This window comes from Phocoena phocoena, chromosome 1 (genome assembly GCF_963924675.1).
Source record: "Phocoena phocoena chromosome 1, mPhoPho1.1, whole genome shotgun sequence".
Lineage (NCBI taxonomy): Eukaryota > Metazoa > Chordata > Mammalia > Artiodactyla > Phocoenidae > Phocoena > Phocoena phocoena.
The window spans coordinates 117,191,191-117,217,532 of record NC_089219.1 but is presented as its reverse complement, the minus strand read 5'-3'; the positions used below and the strand labels follow the sequence as shown (position 1 = coordinate 117,217,532).

Sequence of the window (26,342 nt, the reverse complement as noted above, 5' to 3'; positions counted from 1 at the left end):
AGGAGGCCTAGAACTGGAGTCTAGTCCAGCTGGTACAATACCACCTCCCCTTTCAGCTCCCAAAAGAGATATCCAGACACAGACTTTATTATATTTTTTTCATTGCCAGTGCTGCTCAGCCCTCAGCATAACTTCAGTTTTCATGAAATAAACAGTGACTATATAAAATTCCACCTTTCTGAAACTGAAATCTGAGCTCAGGTGAAAGTTTCTTCTTTCCCAAGAAGCTGAGCCTGTGTTCCAGCAAGAGAGACAAAGTTCTCCAAGTGAGGGGAGCTGCACCTGGGTCCTGCCTACAAGTCACAGCAACACCAGCTCACAATGGGGGTCTCAACGGACAGAAGTCAAAAGTCTTAAGACAGTGGGTGACCCAGATGGCCATAGAGTTCAGGCCTACGATGCTGGAACACAGGCAGGTGTTGGCGCAACCGTCGCAGATAATTGAGGTCAATTCGGGCAAGGCAGAGGCCTGGTCCTTCAGAGCAGCGGGCCACCACTGTTCCCCAGGGATCTACCACCATGCTATGGCCGTAACTTGCTCTCTTCTCGTGGTGGCGTCCACACTGTGCTGCTGCCACTACGTAGCACTGGCTTTCAATGGCGCGGGCCCGCAGCAACACCTGGGGATGGAGGAGATGGAGATGGGCGTTCACTTAGATACAGGTAGCAGCTAGTAGGGAAGGGATAGGCCATGGACATTACAGGCCAATCTACCCACTGGGACCATTCTGATAATTGCCTATGAATGATTTACTATGTTAACTATTCTGAGAGGCAACAATCTGGGGAAATGAATTTTCCCACTAGGTGGGAAGGAGAAGAAAATCTTTTAACTGGTAGAGCCAAGGGAGGAGAATGAGGTAAGAGAAGGCCCTTATGTTCTAAAGAGGTGTCCTCTTACCTCCCAATGGGCTGGGCCTGTAACAGATCCAAACGCTGAAGGGTAGGTAAGTATTTCTGCTCCAGCCTGAACCAATGCCAGAGAGAGTTCAGGGAACCGCATGTCATAGCAGATAGCTAGACCAATCTGGAATGAAAACGGCCTATTTAGTCTCCCGCCCTGTTTGTCACAGTATCTGGTCATAACCCCGCTACTGCACTCCTTAGGGCTTTCTATCCTCTACTACCACTTCAAAATATTCCTATTCCCCTCCCTCTTGTTCCTCTCCCACCCTCATCCTTTCACAACTCCCACCTTGCCTGCTGGTGTGCTGATAGGAGACTCAAGACTGGGCCCAGGTATGGTAGAGTTGCTTTCATGCATAGGCCCCTGCCCTGGAATCTCTACGTCACACAGATGCGTCTTCCTATACGTGGCCACTACTGACCCTTGAGTAAGAGGGAGAAAGAGTACTCAGTGCTGGTGCTCTAGAAGCCCAGCTTAGTTCCTCTCCTCCCAAAGAGGAGGTAGCTTATAGGCTAGGAACAGAAATACAAACGCCCCTAAAACCCTTGGCCAAGGAAACAGTTGAGAAACAACACAGAATTCTGGAGAATCTTAGGTAGAAGAGCCTGAGAAGAGGCAGGCTGAAGAGTCTCACCCTTGTTGTTCAGAATCACATGACAATTGTAGATTTTCTGAGTCTGCTCCCAGTCTTGGCCACGCTCATGGAAACCACCCAAGGACAGCCAGAGTCCACATTCCCTGAGGGGGAGGGGACACTGACAACTCTTCTCAAGGCTCTACCCTCATATCTGGCAATCCTGGGACATTACCCAGAAAGAAACTACTTCTCCCTCCCCCTTTCCCTGATACCTGGCAAGCTGGGTATATTCTCCCAAAAGGTTCCCACCCAGTGGCTCAGACAGGTGAAGCGTCTCTTCAGGGTTCCGTGCAATGAAGTCAAATGCCTCAGGCAGGAAAGCCAGGCAAGCGCCCAGTCTGGCAGCCTCCCGAATCAGCTCAGCACATGTTATAAAGTTCTGCTCCTTGTCTGGTGTCGATGTTACCTGGCACACAGCCACCAGGGGTAGTTCCCAGGAGGAAGAGGAGACAGCCATGGCTCTGAGTCTGTAAATGGCACAGGCAGGACTCAGACTGACTAGCATGGGGAAACCCAAGTTTAATGATAAGAGGCTAAAATGGGGAGGCAGGAAGGCTGGGCTTTCCTTTGAATCTGCTCTTACAGGGCACAGTGACCCATGGCACAATGACCCACTGATCAAATGTTCTGTGATGGTTGGCACCCCAGTGTTTCCCACCATCCATACATTTAACAAACATTTATTGAGCATCTACTACGTGCCAGGCACTGAGAACACAACAAAACATGTTACCTGGGCTGAGCACAAAGTACTGAGAGTCGAGGTATCCGGAGTCCAGGACACAAAAGAAGGGACAGGAGCTGGTGAGGAGGCCTGATGATGAAGCCCAACCTGAAGAAGGTGAGAAATCAGGACACCAACCCCACTCTCAAGCAATAAATTTCTAAGATCCTCTGACTTCTCTCTTCATACTGTGAAGCTGAATCAGGGCCCCGGCTGTAAAACCCCCCAAGTCTTCAAAACACTCTGTACCATAAGTAATTATGGGCTACCGGAAGAGCTCATAAAGTGGGAAGATGGAGGAAAGGGCTTTGATCTCACATTAAATTGAAGCCTCTTTCCTCAGTCAAATGTTTCTGCAGTTCACAAGTCATCTCCAAGATACTTCTTTGGTTTTCCCAGCCTCTGTTCTTGACTGTGCACCGGCACAGTTTTATTGAAGCAAAGCATATTTCCCCCACCAGAGTCTCTGAGGGGAAGTTCACCCTCCCTCGTTCCTCATCACCCAGGGCCCAACCCGCGCCCCACTCTCCAGTTAACCCGTTCTTCCCCGCCTCTCCCAGGGGAAGCGTCTCTGTTGCACAAGTTAAAGCACGGCAGGTGAGAGTCACCGCAGCGGTTGGGATAGGTAGTAGGTCCTACATGAAGATACGACCAAAATGATTCGCAGGATCCGAACCGAAGAGCGGCCTGGAGGTGGGGTCGTCGGGGGCGAGAGGGCGGTAACTCCGAGACCGGACGTGACGCAGGGAGGGTGGGCTGAGCTACGCAGGCCGGAAGCCCAGCAGGCGGTGAAGATGGCGGAGAACAGCGGTCGCACTGGCAAGAACAGCGGGAGCGGCGCGGGGAAGGGGACGGTGTCAGCAGAGCAGGTGGGGAGCAGGGAACGCGAAGGAGGGCAACCCGGCTGGGTCCGGAGTCGATGTGAGAACGGGGGAAGCCTGTGGCTGGTGCAGACCTTTACTCCAGTCCCACATTTGCGTGGCCACCCAGAGAGGGGCGGGTCCTTGGAGAAGCTAGCCGAGCCCCCGGGGAGAGAGTAGGCGGATTGGTAGGTGAAGGCCACGCCCCCTCGGGGGTGTTGCGTGAGCCAGGGGGATAGAAAAGCTCTGAGAAGCAGGGTCTGGGAGGATGCGCAAGGCTGAGGAAAGGTGCGTGGTCACTTTCCCTATTTTACTCCGCACCTTCAACCAGGGTATGGCTGGGCAAGGCAGCTTCTAACGAATCCCAGGGGATTAGTCAACGGCTGGGAGTGTAGTCTGTTACTGGACCCTGAAACCACGTTGAAAATCGTCATCGCTCTGCAGAGACACGTGACTCACATACTCGAACAGTCTAGTGTTTCATACTATTTTGATTCGGGAGTCATTACTAGATTGAATTTTTTTTTGAGACCAGAAATCCTTTACTAAGAATCCGAGCATGCATTTCCCCTAGTGCCTTGCCTAGCACCGGGAAACGTTTGATAAATTAATCAGAAAAGCCCCTTGTGGCTTGGGAACCATGGTTTGCTAATAGTGGGGCTAGTGTTTACTAGGGGTGGGAAGAAATCTGGGTAATAGGGAAACGTAGTCAAAACAACAGTGTTTTAAATTATAGTTTCATTTATCAGTTATTTGTTGAACAGTTACTATAGGCAGAGGTATTTGCATAAAGATCTTTAAAACTGACCCCTACAGTCAAAGAGCTTATAGTCTGGTGGGAAAAATATGACATACAAAATGTTAATGTGAGGCAGAAATATATCTAAGAGAGATATAAAGTGCTATGGAATTTTGGGGAGGAAAGAAGAGATAGTTTCTGACTTAGGGGGAAAAAGGCAAGGGAGAAGGAACTTAATACTTTTTGAGGGTCTGCCATGTGTCAGACATTCTGCTGGGTACAGGGAAAAAGATAAATGAAATAGACCTTGTTTTCAAGTTAACACAGACTCATATGAGAAAAGAAAGCAAACAGTAAGGTTTTTTTTTGAATTTTACATTATTTTTTATACAGCAGGTTCTTATTAGTTATCTATTTTATACATATTAGTGTATATATGTCAATCCCAATCTCTCAATTCATCCCACCACCACCCCTCCCCCGCCACTTTCCCCCCTTGGTGTCCATACATTTGTTTCTCTACATCTGTGTCTTTATTTCTGCCCTGCAAACAGGTTCATCTGTACCATTTTTCTAGGTTCCACATATATGCGTTAATATACGATACTTGTTTTTCTTTTTCTGACTTACTTCACTCTGTATGACAGTCTCTAGATCCATCCACGTCTCAACAAATGACCCAGTTTCGTTTCTGTTTATGGCTGAGTAATATTCCAATGTATATATGTACTACATCTTTATCCATTCGTCTGTTGATGGGCATTTAGTTTGCTTCCATGACCTGGCTATTGTAAATAGTGCTGCAATGAACGTTGGGGTGCATGTGTCTTTTTGAATTATGATTTTCTCAGAGTATATGCCCAGTAGTGGGATTGCTGGGTGGTATGGTAGTTCTATTTTTAGTTTTTTAAGGAACCTCCATACTGTTCTCCATAGTGGCTGGATCAATTTACATTCCCACCAACAGTGCAAGAGGGTTCCCTTTTCTCCACACCCTCTCCAGCATTTGCTGTTTGTAGATCTTCTGATGATGCCCATTCTAACTGGTGTGAGGTGATATCTCATTGTAGTTTTGATTTGCATTTCTCTAATAATTAGTGATGTTGAGCAGCTTTTCATGGGCTTCTTGGCCATCTGTATGTCTACTTTGGAGAAATGTCTATTTAGGCCTCTGCCCATTTTTTGATTAGGTTGCCAAACAGTAAGTTTTATAATGTTCCTCACGGGCCTTCTTAATGGTAGCTAGAGGAGGGACCTCTAACTAAGCAGGAGATTATGAGATTGGGGGGTGGGTGGGAAAGGGAAGTGTGGTATAGTGGGGTAGCTAAGAGTGTAATGAGTGCACTGGGTTCAGATAGATCTGTATTTGAATCACATTTCTACCTTTTACTACCTATATATGACCTCCCATGAATTACTACTTTTGGTCTTCTTCTGTGGAAACGTAATGGTGCTTACCTCACTGTATTTCAATTATTAGGCTAGACAACGCATACAAAGTGTTTTGCACAGTGATTGGAATATACTACGTGCTTAATAAGTGTTAATTACTTTGTTTTGTAAAAATGATAATCCTTCAGCTCAATTCTAAAGGATGAGAGAAGTCAGTCAAGCAAAGAAGGAAATGGAGGATTTTCTAGGTAGAGAGAATAATGTGTTTAAAAACACTGTGGCAAGAAACTGCCTGACATGTTTGGGATGCAGGTGGACTTAAAGTTTGGGATGGACTGCAAGACTTGGAAGTGGAGAAAAAGAGATAAAAGAGGAATCTAGGATGTCCCTCAGGTTTCTGTTTTTGATGGTGCCACAGGGAATGCAGGAAGATGGACAGGTTTGGGGAGAAAATAAGTTTGAATTTGGGTTTCTTGTGGGATATCCAGGTAGAGATATTTAGCAGGTGGTTTGATTTATAATCTTGAGTTACAGAAAGAGATCTGAGTTGGAGATACAGATTAGAGAATTACAAGTTTATGGATGGTAGACAAAGCCATGGCTGTGGATGAAATCACCTACAGTTTGTACAGAAAGTGAAAAAAGAAGTAGAACAGGAGTGAAACCAATAGTTAAGGGGTGGTAGAGAAAAAGAAGCCCTCAAAAGAGACTGAAGAACTGTGGTAACTGAGTTCTGAGGCTCTCCTTGCTTAACATTCTCTGGCCTTTGTTTGTGTTCCAGAGAGAACACTGGGTAAAAAATATTATACTTATCACCGGTGAAAATTTGAGCCATATAGACAAGAGGGAGGCAAGTGGCACATTGAGCTAGGCACTTTACTTGTTTTATCTTCTGTTACTTAATTACTGCCATTTGAAGTAGCAGTATTGTCCTCAAGATGTTTGAGTTTCGGAGGCTTTAGCTAACTTACCCAGAGTCAGTAACTGGGAGAGCAGGGCTTTTAATTGAGGGCCTTGAGCATCAGACAGACCTATTTTTTATACCATAATCTTATTAGAGATATTTGGGCTGAGCCTGAAGGATTGGATAAATTTGAACAGGTGGCAGTAGAAATAGAATATAGGGAATAGGGTAAGAAGAGCTCTGAGGAAAGCATAGACTGACATGAAGTGCAGTGACTAGTTTAGCTAAATCATGAGTTATAAGTTAGAAAGATGTCGTCCTTAAAGCAAGCTGAGTCTTTGTATGGCAAAAAATTCAGGACTTTTTAATATAAGCAGTGAGGGAGACGTAGAAGGATATATGTTATACTATTAATTTTTTTTTCTTATTACATAAAATTATACACATTCATTTTAGAAATTGTAGAAAACACAAGAAGTACAAAATAAGAAATAAATTACCCATGATCCTACTTTACCTATGATCCTACTATCCAGAGGTAACTATTCTTACCGTTTTGAAATATATCCTTTGAGAGGTTCCCCCCTCCTTTTTGATTTTGTATATGTGTGTGTAGATGGAAAGGGAGGGCCTGTATATTTTACATACTTAATTTTATAAAATTAGTATTATACACTATTTGCTGTTTTGTAATCTGCTTTTTTCTCTTAAAAAGATTTATTTATTATTTATTTATTTTAGGCTGCATCGGGTCTTAGTTGCGGCACGCGGGCTCCTTGTTGTGGCATGCGGGCTTCTCTCTAGTTGTGGCATGTGGGTTTTCTCTTCTCTAGTTGTGGCATGCAGCCTCCAGGGCGTGTGGGCTGTGTAGTTTGCCGCACGTAGGCCCTAGCTGAAGCGCATGAGCTCAGTAGTTACGGTGCGCAGGCTTTGTTGCCCCTTGGCATGTGGGATCTCAGTTCCCCGACCAGGGATCGAACCCCCGGCCCCTGCATTGTAAGGCGGATTCTGTACCACTGGACCACCAGGAAAGTCCCCGTAATCTGCTTATTAAGCCTAATAATATATCACGAATATTTTTCTATGTCACCCAAGTGCTAAAAGAATTAAATTAGCAACAATGTATAGGATGGATTTGGAGAGTCCAAAAATGGGGAGATAATTTAGAAGACTGTGGCAGTAGTTCAGACAAGAGGTAATGAAGGCCTCAACTAGGGTGATGTCAGTAAGCCTAAGAAAAATTGCTGAGGTAGAGGCAATAAATTTGGCAGTTGATGGGATAAGGGTGTGTCCAAAGATGAAACCAGGGTTTCCTACCAGGCTAGAGTCATGTCACTAGCAGAAATAGGGGAGACAAGAAGAAGAGCAGTTTAAAATGGAGTAAAAGAAAATTCAGCTTTGAATGACCTGAGTTTAAGGTATCCATAGGACATTTAGGTGGAGGTGCTTTATAATAATAGCAGGCACTATTTATTGACAATCTGTTATATGCTGGATATTGTCCTAAGTCCTTGATGTAATTAATGAATCCTCTCAACATCCTATGAGGCAGATATCTCCATTTTTTTTGAAAAAACTTAGATTAAAAAGAGAAGTAACAACAAAAAAAAAGGAACTTGGGAATTCCCTGGTGGTCCAGTGGTTAGGACTCGGTGCTTTCACTGCCATGGCCCAGGTTCAGGCCCTGGTTGGGGAACTAAGATCCTGCAAGCCTCATGGCCTGGCCAAAAAAATAAATAAAGTGAATTGGGAGGTGAGGAAGTGGAGGCAGTGCATGTAGACTAGTCCTAGAATATTTGATGAAGAGAAGGGATGAGAATCATCATTTGACAGTGGTCAAATCATCATTTGATAAGGTCGAAGAAATTTTTAGAGTTGAGTATGTTTGTCAGAAAAGGGGGCACTGGACTGAAAAGAAGATATTTAGTGCAGCAATAGCCCAGAAAATGCTTTTCCAGATGCATCCAGTCATAATTCTCTACCTCTTTTATTCTTCCATTGAACCCAATAAGAGTAAATATCATGTAGATAAGAAGACCAAAGGACCTTTTGGGGATAAATGTAATGATTGTAGATTTTCCCCAAAGTTATCAAAATTATGTTATCAATTAAACAAAAAAGAAAAGAAAACCAAAATAAATCAAGTGGAAATAGTTTGACTTTTTTTTTTACAGTTGTGTGTGTGAACTTTTTTTTTTTTAACTTGTTTATCTTATTTATTTTATTTTTGGCTGCACTGGGTCTTCGTTGCTGCAGGCGGGCTTTCTCTAGTTGCAGTGAGAGGGGGCTACTCTTCGTTGCAGTGCCCAGGCTTCTCATTGCGGTGTCTTCTCTTGTTGCAGAGCACAGACTCCAGGTACGCAGGCTTCAGTAGTTGTGGATTGCGGGTTCTAGATTGCAGGCTCAGTAGTTGTGGCTCACGGGCTTAGTTGCTCCACGGCATGTGGGATCTTCCTGGACCATAGATCGAACCTGCATCCCTTGCATTGGCAGGCAGATTCTTAACCACTGCACCACCACGGAAGCCCTGTTTGTTTGTTTTAGAATTAAATGAAATAAAGGAGTCTAGCACAGGACTTCCCTGGTGGCACAGCAAGGAAGACCCAATGCAGCCAAAAAAAAAAAAAAAAAAAGAGTCTAGCATAGTACCTGGCACATAGTAGTGCTCCTTTACTATGCAAACTGTGGAAGGAAGGCAGGTTATTGTAGGACTATGAAAGATATAGATATGTTAAGAGAGGTTGTATTTGCATATTTTAAATTTCCAAAGAAGATAACAATAAAGATGAGAAGGCAGGCTGCATGGTGGAAAATAAGGAACACAATACATGAAAATAGAAAAAGTTTTCTATCAAAAAATGTGAGTAATTGCTATATGCTTACATGTGAGCCCATAGAAGGAGTTAACATGGGAGTTGGGGATGGCAAGAACTGCTTCCTAGAAGAATCTAAGTTGAAACCTGAAGAAAGAATTACAGTTAGGGGGGTGGCACAGTGGTTGAGAATCCGCCTGCCAACGCAGGGGACATAGGTTCCATCCCTGGTCCGGGAATATCCCACAGGCTGTGAAGCAACTAAGCCCGTGAGGCACAACTACTGAGCCCGCGCGCCACAACTAAAGCCCATGTGCCTAGAGCCTGTGCTCCACAACAAGAGAAGCCACCACAATGAGAAGCCTGTGCACCACAACGAAGAGTAGCCCCTGCTCGCTGCAACTAGAGAAAAGCCCTTACGCAGCAAGGAAGACCCAACACAGCCAAAAAAAGCCTAACACTTAAAAAAAAAAAAAAAGTAAAAAAAATAAATTAGAGTTAGGCACAGAAAAATGCAATGAGAGAGGTTTAGGTAAGTGTGCCAGGTAGGGTGTGGATTCTATGCCAATGCCTGAAGGCAAATGAATAGGGGAACTACAAGTGGTTCTACTGGGCAATAGTGCTTACTGTAAGAGGTGGGAGAAGAACTGATTGGGAGAGGTCAGGAAGGACCAGGTCTTATAGGACTTTTTTCTGCTGTCTTCAGGAGTTTGGATTTTATCCCATGAGAAGTGGGAACCATTGAAGGTTTAGGCATAGGAATAATATGGTTAGATTTAAATTTAAGGTTACTTGTGCTGAAGTGTGGGGAATGGATTGAAGGGGGCTGATCTGGAGGCAAGTGTGGAACTCTAGTAGTACAGGTGAGAGATGATAGTGGATGGATTTGAGGTATTTAGTATTAATACATAGATATGATTTAGAGATTAATTGGGTGTGGATAGTGAGTAGAGGGTGATTCCAAGGTTTCTGGAATTAAGATCTCTTCCTGCTCTAAAAATTATTAAAATAACAAAGATAATATAAGCTACCATTAGGTACAATCATGATATTGCTGGTAGCACTGTAGAGTCATCTAGTCATCTTGGAGAACTTTATAGCAACATGCAGTAGAAACTATAATAATGTTAATACCCTTTTGACTCATTAGTCTTACTTTGGGGAATATGATTCAAGAGAAATGGCTGTAAAATTTGTGTACTATTTGTCCAGATATTTAAAATCAATGCTATTTATTACAGAAAAATTGGAAATGACCTGAATGTCCCAACAAGAGAAGAATAGTTAGCTTTAAAAAATATATCAATAGGGTGTAAATGCTATATAGCCCTTAAAAATTAGAAAACCATGTTCTGTGGGTGAACAGATAAAATGTCACACACACACACACACAAACACACACACACGAGAATATTATTCACCTGTAAAAAAGAAAGAAATTCTGCTATTTGTGACAAAATGGAGGAACCCTGAGGGCATTAGGTTAAGTGAAAATACGTCAATGAAAGACAAATACTGTATGATCTCACTTATATGTGGAATAAAAAACCAAAACCTGAACTCATAGAAACAGAGTAGATTGGTGGTTGCTTGGAGGGGGAGGTGGGGGAATGATTAGAGGGGGTCAAAGGGTACAAACTTGGAGTTATAAGATGAACAAATTCTGGGGATCTGATGTATAGCATGGTGACTGTGGTTAGCAGTACTATACTGTATACTTGAAAGTTGCTATGAGAATAGATTTTTTTTTTTTTTTTTTGCGGTACGCGGGCCTCTCACTGTTGTGGCCTCCCCCGTTGCAGAGCACCGGCTCTGGACGCGCGGGCTCAGCGGCCATGGCTCACGGGCCCAGCCGCTCCGCAGCATGTGGGATCTTCCCAGGCTGGGGCACGAACCCGTGTCCCCTGCATCGGCAGGCGGACTCTCAACCACTGCGCCACCAGGGAAGCCCTAGATCGTTTTTTAAAAAAATTTTATTTTATTTATTTATTTTTGGCTGCATTGGTTCCTCATTGCCGCGCGGGCTTTCCCTAGTTGCGGCGAGCAGGGGCTACTCTTCATTGCAGTGGCTTCTCTTATTGCGGAGCACGGGCTCTAGGCGTGCGGGCTTCAGCAGTTGTGGCACGTGGGCTCAGTAGTTGTGCCTCACGGACTCTAGAGCGCAGGCTCAGTAGTTGTGGCACAAGGGCTTAGTTGCTCCGTGGCATGTGGGATCTTCCCGGACCAGGGCTCGAACTCCTGTCTCCTGCATTAGCAGGCAGATTCTTACCCACTGCGCCACCAGGGAAGCCCCGAGAATAGATCTTAAAAGTTCTCATCACAAACAGTAACTGTGAGGTGATGGATGTATTAACTAACATTATTGTGGTAATCATTTCCATATATATATAAAATCATAATGTTGTACACCTTAAACTTATACAATGCTATATGTCAATTATATCTTTTTTAATATAAATTTATTCATTTATTTATTTTTGGCTGCATTGGGTTTTGTTGCTGCGCGCAGGCTTTCTCTAGTTGCGGTGAGCAGGGGCTACTCTGTTGTGGTGCGTGGGCTTCTCATTGTGGTGGCTTCTCTTGTTGCGGAGCATGGGCTCTAGGCATGTGGGCTTCCGTAGTTGTGGCACTCGGGCTCAGTAGTTGTGGCTCGCAGGCTCTAGAGTGCAGGCTCAGTAGTTACGGCACACGGGCTTAGTTGCTCTGTGGCATGTGGGATCTTCCCAGAACAGGGCTTGAACCCGTGTCCCCTGCATTGGCAAGTGGATTCTTTTCTTTTTTAACATCTTTTTTGGAGTATAATTGCTTTACATTGTTGTGTTAGTTTCTGCTGTATAACAAAGTGAATCAGCTATACATATACATATATCCCCATATCCCCGTTCTCTTGAGCCTCCCTCCCACCCTCCCTATATCATACCCCTCTAGGTGGTCACAAAGCACAGAGCTGATCTCCCGGTGCTATGCAGCTGCTTCCCACTAGCTATCTATTTTACATTTGGTAGTGTATATATGTCAGTGCCACTCTCTCACTTCGTCCCAGCTTACCCTTCCCCCTCCCCGTGTCCTCAAGTCCATTCTCTATGTCTGGCAGGCGGATTCTTAATCACTGGGAACAACAAAGAAAAGATGATCATGTCTTGTGTAAAATTATTTGTACATGCCAAATATGAAAATGTAAAGAGCTCTGCATAGTTGTAAGGCTTGAAGTTACTTTAGAATAGGAAAAATAGGGAATTCCCTGGCGGCCCAGTGGTTAGGACTCCGTGCTTCCACTGCAGGGGTCACGGGTTCCATCCCTGGTCAGGGAAACTAAGATTCCGCATGCTGTGCCACACTGCCAAAAGAAAAAAAAAAGGAAAAATTGTTGGTATTTTAATTGGATTCTTTTTCAGCAGGGATGTTTATATGTTAGTTAGATGATTTAATAGGGTTGAGAGAGTCAACAGTGACCTGGCCATCCCTACTCATGCCAGACTGCTTTAGGAGAACACGAAATAAGGGAAAGGGAAGGAAAATTAGGTCAAGCCATAGGGGAGAAAACCACTAGTAAGTTGTATTTTAGGAGGAAGAATGTGGGAATAGAGCATAGCCTCTCTGTCTTCATTACCTGGCAGACCTCAGAGATGGCAGGTTAATATCAGCTTATTTTGCGTTTAACTAAAAGTTAGTTGTCAGTTAGCTGCTAAGAGATTTCATTTTCTTCAAGTGCATCAGTGGCTGAAATTTTCCATAACAACTGTGGATAACTCATACACTTAGATATATTTACTTTAGTTTGGTGTTGTAATAAACTCTATAACTGGACCAAGAGGAAACAGGGGTTGTTAATTAGCAAAAGTATTTGAAGAAAAGTTGGAATTAAAATCTTTTTGCCTATAGTTGTGTTAAATTGGTGGTTGAAAAGTAGATTCCTACTAATTACTAAGGAAAATAAGTTCAGGCCTCTGAAATTTTAGACATTTAAGCTGAGTTCATTAATGTGTGTTAAATACGACATACATGCAGAAGAGTGGATGTCATTTGGGTGCTAGGAGAACATCTAGAGTCTAGTTTAGTTGTGGAATTTTCCTAGAGGAAAGTATTTTGATCTGTAACATTGACAGTGGAGAAAATGCTAATTATAAATGGAATAGTTTTGATATAGGCAATGAAGGTGAAGGAAAAACAGCTTGTAGATGAGTGAGATTTCCAAGGCGTTTGCTGAAATGAGTGGATGAAGGGGATTGAGATGAAAGGATGATGGATGGGAGAAGGAAACAAGTTGCTGTAATGACAAGTTCCTAGTCAAATTTATTCCTTCATTTATTGGGCAGTAGAAAGGCTGTAGGGGTGGTACAGGACAGTAATTTGGATTATCTTAGCTGTATATGAATCTTGCGGAGAGAAAGAGCTAGAGATAAGGGATCCTAGCAAAGATGAGGTGGTTAGTCAGTGATGGAAATGAGACTAGAGATGATGTAAATGAGAGTGAGAGATTTGGCAGTGGTTTGAATGAATGGGCTCACTGCTCTCAGTGGACCAGGAGGGTCCAAGGTACACTTTGGGTTTGGAGAGAAGGTCATAATAGTAATTAATGCACTTCACTGCTTACAAAGCCGTTTCACATTAATTCATTCACGTGATACAACAGCCCTATGAAGTAGGTTTCATCTCCCTTTTACAGGTGAGGAAACTAAGGCTCAGAGATTAACCCAGTGGTTCTCAGTTCTGGCTGCACATCAGAATTTCATGGGACATCGTTTTTTAAATACTGAGGCCTGGGCCTCACTCCCAGTGATTGTGTAATTGTTCTGAGGCTCCACTATTCACATTTTAAAAATGGTCCCCTGATGATTCTAATGTGTAGCCAGGGTTGAATGAACAGGGCTAAAAGTCTGTCAGAGTTCATAAAGCCAAAATGTGGCAGAGACAAAACTTGAAACCTGGTCTTTTGTCTTTCCAAATACAGTCATCAGAGCCCTATACTAGAAGTGATGCTGGTGGTGGTATTAGTACCCTGTCTGATTTTCACACTGTTTAATTCTCTGCTCAGTTTCTGGGGAACAGGAAGCTGGTGGTAATCACTTCTTTGGGTCTTTATGTGTGTTATTATGCTTCTTTGGTACCACTACCCACCGACCCCCACCCCCAGGTTCTCATCCTTCAAGCTTCAGTTAAGGCATTATCTCTCAGGAAGCCTGTATCAGTTAGGGTTTAGAGGCTACAGATGCAGGCTTTGGGCAACTTATTTATTATTTTTTTTAAAAGAGTGTTTTAGAAGGATGGTGGTAGGTCACAGAATTGAACACAGTGAAAAGGAACATTAAACAACTAGGCCACACAGAGTTCAATAACTAGGGCAGCTTTGGGGATTTTAGGAATAGGAATGGAGGACCATCTTTATAGGACAACTATAGGTGTCTTAGCTCCAGCTGCCTTCTGTACCTGTTTGTCTCTACCCAAAATTCAATTTCTATAGTATAGAATATAGGTCACTGCCCCTGCGGTCAAAGAGCAAGGGTCCTGTGATTAGTAGCCTCACAAGAACCCCAGTGAATTAGGAGGGGCACTTGCCTAATGGGAGGGCTGCTGGGCAGACCCAAACAAGAGTTACTCGTTACATGGGACTTCCCTGGTGGCGCAGTGGTTAAGAATTCGCCTGCCAATGCGAGGGACACGGGTTCGGGCCCTGGTCCGGGAAGATCCCACATGCCGCGGAGCACCTAAGCCCATGTGCCATAACTACTGAAGCCTGCGCGCCTAGAGCCCGTGCTCCACAACAAGAGAAGCCACTTCTCTTCGTTGCGGTGCGCAATGAGAAGCCCGCGCACCACAACGAAGAGTAGCGCCCGCTCACCGCAACTAGAGAAAGCCCGCGTGCAGCAACAAAGACCCAACACAGCCAAAAATAAATTAAAAAAAAAAAAAAAAAAAAGTTACTCGTTACAAAGCCTTTCCTGACATCCCTCTTTACCTGCAAGTTTAAGCTCCACTGTAGGTGCTCCAGTAGCTCTCCACCCCCATTCCTATGTAACAAATGCCTAATCCTTACCAAACCAAGCTGCAAGATGGCCTAGCAAGTATCTCACCCCTAGTAGGCACTCAGTGTTGGGTGAATGGAATTCCAGACTTAATTTAGAAACTGCAAACTGTTCTACTCCTTTTCCAAGATAGGTGTCTACTACTGCATCTTTGTAAAGCCTGCTATCCTATGTTGACCCTCTGCCATTTCCACTGTCCCCTCTCTCACCTTTATTTCTTTCTCACCTTCTTAGGTAATCGCTGGCTTCAACCGCCTTCGGCAGGAACAGCGGGGCCTGGCATCCAAAGCAGCTGAGCTGGAGATGGAGTTGAATGAACACAGGTGAGGAAGCCGGGAGAAGCAAACAACAGGAGAGTTGGATGGGCCCCCTTTTTTGGGGGGGGGATGGGCCGTTTTGTAAGAGAGGGTTGCAGCAGATCCTGCCTTGTCCTCCTACCTCAGCCTAGTGATCGATACTCTGAAGGAGGTAGATGAGACCCGCAAGTGCTACCGCATGGTTGGAGGGGTACTGGTGGAGCGGACTGTCAAAGAGGTGCTGCCTGCCTTGGAGAACAACAAGGAGCAGGTGAGCAAGAATCCCTGCGTAGATGCTCTGGGCAACCGAGGAGTAAGGAAAGGGAGGCCAGGGCTTTAGGGAATGTGGGGGAGGAAAGTGTGGGTAGGAACTCGTGTTGAAGGCAGCATAAATAGCCTATCAGCCTATGCTCTTTAGCTATGCTACATCTAACTCCTTAGACAAAGGAGTTGCTGACTATGCCTCTTTTCTGGCTGAATTGGGGGAGGGGAGGTGGTTAGAGTGGAGTTTCTCACAGTGTAGTCCATGGCTACGTGCATCCAAATCACCTGGAAGACTAATTTAAAATGCAGCTTCCCGGACCCTCTCCTGTACCCACTGATTCAGAACCTTTGGGGATGGGAGCCATGAAGTGGCATTTTAAAAATAAGCAGCCCAGGTGATTCTTATGTATACTACAGCTTATAAACCTTGTTTTTAAGAAAGGAATACTTTTTGTGTCTGGGCTCTACTATTAATACGTGGTTAAAGTTGAGGTTAGAGGTATCATCACTCCTTCACTTCCCCCAACCATAGTCTGTAACAGATGGGGGAAGGGAGTCCTGAAATCCTTACATAATCCCTGTCGTTTGCCCTCTAGATACAGAAGATCATTGAGACACTGACACAGCAGCTTCAGGCAAAGGGAAAAGAACTAAATGAATTCCGGGAAAAGCACAATATTCGTCTCATGGGGGAAGACGAGAAGCCAGCAGCCAAGGAAAACTCAGAGGGGGCTGGGGCTAAGTCCAGCTCAGCTGGAGTGTTGGTCTCCTAGAGACCAAGGCCTTTGCATTTTTTTCTACCCTGATTCCCACTTCTTCTAATTTCTCTTTATTGTTATTATTTTCTCTGCTATTGTAATTTTTTTTTTGTTAATTAAATGTTTTGTTCAGAATGCTTAGCTCTAGCCTGAAGCTTTCACCCAGTATTTGGGGTAGAATTTGCACGGGGCATGGGCAAGCATATGATTTGTGGTTTTGGGTCCCTCGGGTTAATGGCTCACAATATCAAACTAGGTCCCATATTTTATCCTTTACCTTGCAAATAAAGATGCGCCTCCTTATTTACTTCCCTCCCCGCCAAAAGATTCAGAAACAAACGTTAACTCTCAGGTTGAAATTTAATCAGCATTTGAAATGAGGCAGATAGCTCTGGTGATAACTAAAGCTTTATGAGTCTGCAACAAAACAGAGGCTTGGGGCTTCCCTGGTGGCGCAGTGGTTGAGAGTCCACCTGCCGACGCAGGGGACACGGGTTCGTGCCCCGGTCCAGGAAGATCCCACATGCCGCGGTGCAGCTGGGCCCGTGAGCCATGGCCGCTGAGCCTGCGCTCCGCAACGGGAGAGGCCACAACAGTGAGAGGCCCGCGTACCGCAAAAAAAACAAAACCAAACAAACAAACAAAAAACAGAGGCTTGGTGGTGTATCTTGGCACTATTCTTCAGATAAAGAGGTCCAGAATGCAAACCTGTGGACTAGCTGTCCTGCCATCCTCACCAAAACCCCCAACCAGGTAGAGCTGATCATTCCAAAGGCAGGTCCGATGGCCCACGCGTTTTAGCCCATGGTCTGCAGAGGGGAAGTGGAACCACAGAGAAGGAGACTTTCCTGTTGGGTAAGGGCAAAGAGTGGTTATTGAGGCAGTAGCGCTTTGGCTCCCATGGGGCTCTTAACAAGACCAGATATTTGCTCATTATTTTTCTCCTCACTGGATTTGTGGGCCTCTTCACAATTTAACATTCTGTGTATTACTTTAATTTGTCGACTAAATCTTCCTTCTCCCTACGCCATTACTCCATCCTCTTTCTTTCTGTAGTCTGCAGGTTCTCCTATCTTCCCACCTTTTCCCCTTCTCAACCATTAAGCCCCTTCTCACGGGTATCATAGATGTAGAGGTCATTGCAGATGGTGTCTCGGGCTCTAGTCAGAGTTTCTCCACCAAACAGCACAGCAAAGGGCCCAACCACAGAACATGAGTGATGCCGGAGTCCTCGAGGCCCCTGCTGGGACCCTTGCCCACTGCTCACGAGACTTGCAAGCTGTTCCATCAAACGGGGGGCAACAGGTGGTTCCTCCTTGGGGGAGAGAGAAGGGACTGTCTGGAGGGATTTGGGCATCCCCATTTTAGCCCCCTTCCACCCTTAGCAAGATGTGAGTAGATAATACCTTAATCTTCCCATGATTCCAGTGCCCAGCTACTTCTGGTTCAGCTGAGTTGCAGCCCCCAAAGAGCAATAGCTGGTGACCTGGGTGGGGCCCAGGACTTTGGAGCAGGGCAGCGCAGTGACCTGAACGTGAGACTGTGTGGTAGCCTTCTTCCTTATAGCTGTGAAATTCAGGCCTGAGTTGGGTTTTCTGGAAAATATAAGTGCTGTACTGCCTTTTCCCCAACCCCCTTGCCAAGGATAGAAAGGAGACATGGGACAGTGCCAAATGTAGTTCGGTTGAGAGGGAGGGTAATATTGATAAAGAGTTCAGCTATCTTAGACATGGAAGATTCCCGGGGAAGGAGGGTTCTAGGGTGAGGATATTAGATAAATTGCCTGCGAAGCTGTTTTTCCAGAGTGTAAGTGAGGGAGCATGAAAGGTTTTGGGCAAGGGGTGTCATACCAATAGGTGCGGGCGCCAGGGTCCAGCCTTAACGTGTAGATGCTTCCATAACGACGCTGAGTGCGAGTCCCGCCCTCCCTGCCTGCCACCCGCAGCTCTCGGTCGGAGAGGCGGGTACAGGTGTGACTACTGAGGCCGGCAGGGGGGTAGCTGCCGGGGGCGGCGGTCCACGCCTCCCACACACCGCGCTCGGTGTCCAGGGCGCTTACTGTGGCCAGGCGGCGCGACCCATCCCAGCCGCCCACCACACAGAGCCAGCGCCCGCCCACCAGCGCCGCGTCGTGGTGGCTGCGCCTCGGGCCGCCCCGGGCTCCCACCCGCACGGCCTGGCCCTCAGCCGGATCGAAGACCACCATATCACTGCTCGGCTCTCTCGCTCCTCCGGCTAGGAGACCCCCCACCAGATAGAACCGTCCCCGCAGTTCGGTGCATGAATGGAAGGCCCGCGCCAGCAGCGGATCCCGCGCCACCGGCCGCCAAGTCCAGCCTGAGCCCCCTGTCCCACCCACCGCCCCGGCCATGGGCCCGGGGAGGGGCGGGCTGCGGGGCCGACGGCCCGGAGCACCCCTACCGGGGGGCGCAGGCTTCCCCGGAACCGCCTCTACACCCCTACCGGAAGCCTGTCCGGGTCCCCACCTCAAGCCACCTGCTTCTCTCCGCCGTCGCCCAGCAACCACTGCAGCGGCTGCAGCACGACCGCTGCAAACTGAAGGTCGCAAAGCACCGGTTACCGTGGAGACAGGAGACCTGGGTAGTCACCATGAATTAGTGTTGTCACCATGGCGACAGGAGCTGTGCGAGGTCAATAAAAATCTGGAAAGTCTGTTAAATTCGGAAAGTCTGAGGACAGCCAGTTCCTCAGAAGGACCCATGTTATCAAAGATGTGAATTCACTTGGGACTATGACGTTTCAGGTGCAGGCGTTGCTCTGCAAGGGCTGAGGAGGAACCATGTCCTTTTTGGCTTTGGCGTTTTGGGCGTTTTTCTGATTCGTTCTGACCTCCCCAGGGATAAGCTAGGAAGGGGAGACAAAAGTCAGAGAGGAGGCAGTGAAAGTGGATTAAGCACTGACCTGGGAGTCAGGAGACTTGAGTTCCGGTCCCGACTATACCCTGACTCTCAAAGTGATTATTTTCCACATTTATAAAATGTGCTGTTGGGGCTTCCCTGGTGGCGCAGTGGTTGAGAGTCCGCCTGCCGATGCAGGGGACACGGGTTTGTGCCCCGGTCCGGGAAGATCCCACATGCCACGGAGCGGCTGGGCCCGTGAGCCATGGCCGCTGAGCCTGCGCGTCCGGAGCCTGTGCTCCGCAACGGGAGAGGCCACAACAGTGAGAGGCCCGCGTACCGCAAAAAAAAAAAAAAAAAAAAAAATGTGCTGTTGGCTTATCCCTTAGGTGTCTTCCAGACCAAAGACCATGGTAAAGTCTTGAAGGTCTTGATCGACGGGGTGGGACAGCCCTTTCCTCTCTGGCCACTAGAGGGTAGTAGAACCCAGTCTCTCAGGGCACATTGTAGCGTGAGTGAGAGTGTGTGTGTGTGTGTGTGTGTGTGTGTGTGTGTGTGAGAGAGAGAGAGAGATTGGGTTGAGGGTGACGGAAAATACCTTAGGCATTGGAGAACTTTTCACTATTGAGTCCTAGGAAGAGTAACTCCTTATTTCCTTTTGTCTCATAAGCTCATAGAGCAGGAGGAAATTGAGGTACCGTGGCATCTGGAACTCAGAATTAAGGTCAGGGAGTTTCTCCTGATAAGATCCAGGGCAGAAGCTGCCTAGTCTTAGAAGCTGGATGGGGGTGAAGCAGGCGAGGAGTGAGAAAAACAAACTCCTGCCCCTCCCTGGTATCTTCCATTTATTCAAGCCAGGTCCTTGAGCTTCTTCTTAACTCTATCCCTTCAAGACCCAGTGAAGAATGAAGAGGCCCAGATCCAAGCTGACTAGTTTTAGCTACTGGTGAAAATGCAGACAGATTTCTACTCCCAGCATAGCTGGGGTGGGACAGAAACAGGATTTGTGTCCCCCAGGGCTGGTCTGTAAATGAGAGTGATGACTGCTTACTTTTGCCTTTGGTTTCTATTCATCAACTGGATCCCCATCAGGCCCAAGAAATGGAGGCCATAGAGAGTGGCTAGAGCTGCAGTGAGGCTGGACATGTAATTCAGGGCAGGGCTCTTCCCATTCCAGATCCTAACTCATGGTCCTTAGAGAAAATAGCATGAGGAGGGTATGGGCAGGAAGGCACATTTAGAGAGACTGGTAGGTACCAGGACCTGTTGCCCACCTATACCTTAAAGCCGAGACCCAGTAGTAGCTTTGAAAGTCTCTGCCCACCCAACTATAGCTTTCCCAGATTTCGACAAAGAGGATCCTCAGTTTTCCAGACCATGGTAAAAAAAAAAAAAAAAAAAAAAAATCACTAACTTCTAACATCCTTGGCTGAAATCTGAAAGCCAACCTTTTCCCTAAATCTTCTGACTGGCTAACCTCCCAACCGCTGGATTCAGATCTGTCATACTCCTAGGATTTCAGTGAGGAGCTGCCTGGTGGGTGGTGTCATTTTGCTTTAACCGTACTGGCCTATATGCCCATTTTAGGCTCTTGCTTTTGCTTAAGTCTTTGACTGTCGTGCCAGACTCATTCTCTGCCTCTCCCGGATAGAACGGGGAACTCCCCACCCCAGGGGCCTTTCCAGTTCCTCTCTCCCAGCTTTGTTTTCCTTCTCCCAGCTGCCACTCCGACTCTGAGTCCTCAGCAGTTGTCATCTCACTTGAACATGGAGCCTGAACCTCACAGAACCTCCCAGTTCTGCACCTCCTCCAGTTCCACCTAGTAGCTAGAGGTGTCCATCCATTGCTGCTCCAAACATAGATCCGGGGGAGGAATCCTACCTCCCCTGTTTAGTCTGAAGTAAGCCCGTATTTTGGAGGAGGCAGAAAAGAAACTGGGGGAGGAGAAGGGGAAGAAGAAGAAGAAGAAAAGAGAGGAAGAAAATAAGCCGATTTGTACGTGTCTGACAAACACTTGACACCCCAGGGCAGCATCATAAGTGGTGTATAATGACCCCGTCAATGATAAAAAACTGAAAGGCACAGGGACAACCTCTGTCCAGGAGTGAGAGTGGGGGCTGATCATTCTGAAAGTCTCAGAATCCTGATGTGATCCTATGAGTTTGGTTTCCTCAGTTGGCTGTTTCTGGCAAGCAAGGATCCCTGAAGCTCAGCTTCTTAGTCTTAGATGTCTGTCCCAGCCCCAAATCTACACACCCTTGTCTCAAACCTTCATAAAACTTTTAGTCTAGGGGCTTCCCTGGTGGCGCAGTGGTTGAGAGTCTGCCTGCTGATGCAGGGGATGCGGGTTCGTGCCCTGGTCCGGGAAGATCCCACATGTGGCAGAGCGGCTGGGCCCGTGAGCCATGGCCGCTGAGCCTGCGCGTCCGGAGCCTGTGCTTCGCAACGGGAGAGGCCGCAACAGTGAGAGGCCCGCGTACCGCAAAAAAAAAAAACAAAAAAAAATTTTAGTCTAACTTCTCCTCCCCTTAACCTCATTTTCTGACCCTGGAAGCATCCCTGGTTCACAGCATTGTTCAGTACACACAAAAAGCCAACAATTGGACCCTAGGGGTCTTAGTCACACTCTCAAGACTCTCTCAATTGCCTCTGCCTACATCTCCCAGGCTGTCCCATCCTTCAGGCGGTCTCTGTGGCTTTTCCTTTATTGTCCTCTGGGCTTTCTACATTTTTCCCACAGTTCATTCTGCCTATAGCTGATTTCCTGGCCCCATGTCTTCTTGGTCCCAATTCTGGCTTTTTGCTCTCAGCTCAGCCAGAATAAGGACGTGGGCAAACAGGAGGACAGAGGAATGACCAGGAAAAGAGATTTCAAGAGGCCAGATCTTGAGACGTGATTGAGACGTGAGCTGAAAGTAGTCGGTGAGAGAAGTGGAACTGTGAGCAGCCTTGGGGTGGAGGGGAGTGGGAATCAGATGAGCTAGAGAATAATGGAGAGGTGGGGTAAGGATGGGGAAAAACTTGTTTTTGAGGGACATGGCGATATTGAGTAGGAAAGTATCAACGGGTCATTGTTGAGTGGTGGAAATTGAGGGTGGAAGAGGGAAGTACCTGAGTGATCCCAGCAGTGGGCAAGTAGGTGTCCAGAAATTTCTCTTTAGGTATTTCTGTCTGTTTCAGATTTTGTCTCAGTTTCTTATCTCTTTGAATTACCCCCCTTCAATAACTTGTGTGTGTGTGTGTGTGTGTGTGTGTGTGTCTGTGTGTCTGTGTGTTTCTCCCTCTCTGTATCTATCTCTAGGTTTCGACCTGTCTCACGGTGCCTTGAGATCTCTCTCACCATATCTCCTTTGTGTTTTTCTCTCTGGGTCTCTGCCCTTCTGTCGCCCCTGCCCTCTCTCTCCTGCCTGACAGAGCCAACCATCTGACTTTTCTGCAAGGAGCTTTGGAACCTTCTAGGAGTGGCCAGGATTCTCCCCCTTTGGCTGTATGCTAGAACTGTAGAACCAGTTTGGGGTCCCTGGGCACAGTCACAGGGTATTGATTATTGATGAGGTCCTGAGTGAGCTTCAACAAAAGGGGCCTTTTCAGGGAGTAGGATTTCCCCACTGAGGACCTTAGAGCATGGAGGCCTGGGCCCAGGGAGAGAAGCAGGCTGGCACGGGGAGATGAGACCCCGGTCTTGGTTCCTCTACCTTTCCTTATAGCCCATGGACCAATGCTTCCTGATCTCGCTAGTATTCATGAGCGAGGGACTAGTTAGTTATCACTAGTTAGTTATCTCACTAGTTATCATTAGCAAGGGACTCTTGCTCTGTGTCTTGATCCCTAGCCCTTCTTCTTTTATGCTACTTCTAGAATTGATGGAAAAATTGAGTTTCAGGAAGGCTTCAGGGTGAAGCTGGAGGGCAGTTACCAGGGGTTCCTGCAAGGAAAGCATGAAGTCCATCTGGGGATGTATGACGAAGATGCTCAGAAGGGACTCAGGGGCAAGCTCTACTCGGCTTCCATCCCTGCTTCTCCCGCAGCCTGGGACCTACCTCCTCCATCCTCAGCTCAAAGGCTCCCAACTTTGCTATCTCTAGGACTGAAAACAGATGCAGGACAGGGTCTGAGTCTCAGTGCAGTGAGACCAAGGCCAAGAACTAGTCCTGCAGCACTGGGGCTTTGGGGGTGTCTTGGAACCTGAAGACCAAGCCCCTGCTTTCCAGGATGAGGCAGAGAAAGCCCAGGGCACTGAGACTAGGGCTCCTCTACAGCTGCACCACATCCTGGCCTCTGACCAGGGCAGCTACACCTGCCTGCTGAGTGCTGAGCACTGATAATGGAAACAGGCAGAGCTGCAGGTTTGAGGTAACTTTGGGTTCTGGTGTGGAGAGAAAGGAGGGAATTAGAGTTGACGTGATGGAAAGGTGAATACTCCTGGGCCATACAGAAGGAGGACTCTGCTAACAAATTTCAAAAGAAAATCTACTCTCTAATTACGAGAATCCCCAGGTCCTACTGGTTCCCCCGATTCCCAACTGCTGCTCGTGTCCTCTCAGCTTCTACCCCTCTCCTCTAACGTCTTCCCTCAGAGTCCCTTCAACACTGGCCCTCTCCCTTTGGGGTCTTCTGTGCTCTTCCCCCTAAGATCCCACCTCTTCCAGGCTTCCACAGCCCTTGGGTCTCATGGTGTCTTTCTCCATCCGCGGCCCCATATTCTGCTCCGCAGCCGTCTTGCCTCCCCCAGGGCCTGTTCCAAGGGTGATGTTTGATCGCAGGGCCTCAGGAGGCTTTCCCCTAGGGAAGCCAAGTTGGGCCGTGGCAGGAGCCCAAGCTGATGGCCAGGAAGTGGCAGTCTTTGGTTTAGAGAGGAACCACACCCACAGCATCTAAGCTGGATACCTGGAGATGAGTGTGAGAAACTACAGAGGCCAGGTGTTACCTGAAAATGCCCTGGTGGTGCAGGCTCTGCAGGCTGGGCTGGCCCTTGGGGGCTGCCTACATGCATGTTCCTCAACAGGTGAGCTCCCTGGGAGGAGCCTGGCTCTTTCTGTGGTCAGGGGTGGGGACAGGGATGGGGAGAATGCAGAGGAGCACAGCTTGGGGTCCTCACTAGAATCCATTCTCTCATCAAATTCTTAGGACCCCACTTAAACTTTGCTCTTACCTCCTAACCACTGCATTTTCTGCTGCTTTTGTCAGCACTTGGAAGACTCTGATTTCCACGAGGGCTCCTACTCTTGTCCTGGGCCAGCCAGGACCTATTTCTAGAGCCTTCTAAAAGTGCTAACCTACCCAGAGACCACAGGGTCAAAGAATAAGGCATCTCTCTCTTTACCCATGCCCTGGTCCCTGATTCTATGACCATGTGTTTACAGAAGTTTGGGGAGTCCATGGGGTGAGAGCAAGGAGGAGGGGGCTCTGCACACAGTGGCCTACTGAGATACAGGGCCCAAATGTGCCGTATGTTCAGCTACTTCCTCACTCTAGCTTCAGGACTCTTTAGGGAACAAGCAAATCCAGCCTCCTGAACTGTAAGTGATATTGTTAGGCAACCAGGAAGTGTGGTTGTCATTAAGGGATGGGGCTGGGTACTGGGGATCAGTGGGCCTGCAGGATAGGCAGATAGGAACAGCACAGCACATGGCAATGTTTTTTTTTTTTTTTTTTTTTTTTTTTTTTGCGACACGCGGGCCTCTCACTGTTGTGGCCTCTCCCGTTGCGGAACACAGGCTCCAGACGCGCAGGCTCAGCAGCCATGGCTCACGGGCCCAGCCGCTCCGCAGCATGTGGGATCTTCCCAGACCAGGGCACGAACCCGTGTCCCCCGCATCGGCAGGCGGACTCTCAACCACTGCGCCACCAGGGAAGCCCCATGGCAATGTTTAGATGGAATCTCTTGGAAAGCAGGATGCCACCATCCTAATACTGGGCACAGTGAAGCTCCAGCTGGGGGGGAGCTCCAGCTGCAGTGGAGGAAAAGCTGCCGGAGTACCTGTTTTCTGTGTGGGGATTGCTTCCCAGCCCTCCGTGGGTGAGGAGAGTCCTGAGGAGCAGGAAGAAGGACCTTGAAGCCTCTACCTGAAATAGCCTTGGTCCTGGGGGATGGAATCAAGTCCCCTACCAGTAATCTTCTACTACAAGGTCAGTCAACCTCCCAACACTTCTCTGTACAAAGAAGCCAAGGCAATGAGCAGATCAAGAATAGCTTAATATCACACAGAGAAACAAAGCTGTATAGAAATGGATTACAGACATTTGGTCCACATCCATGCTTCCAATGAGTTCCACTCTGATTTATTATCCACTCTTGTCTCTCCCAAAGCCCGAGGGTCTCCCTGCCAGCCTCTGACTCTTTGACCTGGGATCTCACTGCAGACAAATACGATATTACTCACTAAGAAACTCTCTCATCTGCTCCTTCCCCCAACCCATCCTCCTGATATCCCGCCCCCAGCCCTTCCCACCTTGACCCACTCCCTCCTTCCCCCACTCACTCACTCTGACCCTCACTCTCACTCTTCTTCTCCCCCACACCACCCCACCCATCCTTGTCCCTCCCTGACTCACCTCCAAGTCCCATTGACACAAACAAAAATTTCAGCACAACCCACTCCAACCGGTTTGGCTGAGGTGTGCAGCCTGCCATGGGGACAGACACAGGTTACAAGCGGATGATCAGATACACGCAGGTGATGAACATCTGCGGTCATGCTCATAGAGACAGCCCCGGGTATGGACACGGCATATATACATACAGAGACATATAGGCAGCACATGATGGAGGGACATAGCATGTTATAGTTGTTTATGTGTCTGCCTGTCCTAACTGAGGACTCCTTGAAGGCAGGGACCATGTATTATGTGTCTCTGTCCTCTCCCTGGGGCCTGGCACGAAGAGGTGCTTACCTAATGTCTGTCGAATGAACTCAGGTATGCAGGCCTGCGTGCAGTGGTGCCACTCAGACAATTTACATGCTAAGGATTCTGTCTTGACTTGAATTGTTCCCATTCTTAGGGCCCAGAATGCAGGTAGGAGGAGGGTAGGTAGTGAGGCATGAGGGGAATGGGGGTTCACTGAGGAAGAAAGAACAGAACCTGAGAGACCAGGCACTGGTCTGGAAAGTCTTCCCCAGCCAGTATTTCCTTCTAGCCCCAACCCTGGCATTTGCCTTCTGCAAG

The 26,342-nt window shown here is 47.3% G+C and overlaps 3 protein-coding genes across 6 annotated transcripts; 1 reads left to right on the top strand and 2 right to left on the bottom strand.

The window, feature by feature from the left end:
- Window positions 1–85: 85 nt before the first annotated feature.
- Window positions 86–2,959, bottom strand: NIT1 (nitrilase 1). Of its 4 annotated transcripts, none has more exons than XM_065883341.1 (7): window positions 2,908–2,959; window positions 2,278–2,376; window positions 1,757–2,011; window positions 1,542–1,645; window positions 1,196–1,329; window positions 902–1,027; window positions 86–620 (listed from the first exon to the last, which is right to left on the bottom strand). In XM_065883341.1, coding segments are annotated over exons 1-7 (987 nt in total). In that variant the 5' UTR covers window positions 2,910–2,959; the 3' UTR covers window positions 86–353. The 4 variants fall into 4 exon arrangements, with proteins under 4 accessions (XP_065739413.1, XP_065739426.1, XP_065739436.1 ...); XM_065883354.1 differs by having other exon boundaries at window positions 2,877–2,956; XM_065883364.1 differs by having other exon boundaries at window positions 2,861–2,949.
- A 98-nt stretch (window positions 2,960–3,057) lies between these two features.
- Window positions 3,058–16,445, top strand: PFDN2 (prefoldin subunit 2). The gene is made up of 4 exons (XM_065891678.1): window positions 3,058–3,137; window positions 15,234–15,322; window positions 15,443–15,566; window positions 16,156–16,445. The coding sequence occupies exons 1-4, from the start codon at window positions 3,063–3,065 to the stop codon at window positions 16,330–16,332; spliced, it is 465 nt and encodes a 154-aa protein (XP_065747750.1). The 5' UTR covers window positions 3,058–3,062; the 3' UTR covers window positions 16,333–16,445.
- Window positions 16,446–16,972: 527 nt separating this feature from the next.
- On the bottom strand, window positions 16,973–18,823 carry KLHDC9 (kelch domain containing 9). The gene is made up of 4 exons (XM_065892244.1): window positions 18,168–18,823; window positions 17,724–17,883; window positions 17,434–17,632; window positions 16,973–17,165 (listed from the first exon to the last, which is right to left on the bottom strand). The coding sequence occupies exons 1-4, from the start codon at window positions 18,686–18,688 to the stop codon at window positions 16,999–17,001; spliced, it is 1,047 nt and encodes a 348-aa protein (XP_065748316.1). The 5' UTR covers window positions 18,689–18,823; the 3' UTR covers window positions 16,973–16,998.
- Between the last annotated feature and the right edge of the window lie 7,519 nt (window positions 18,824–26,342).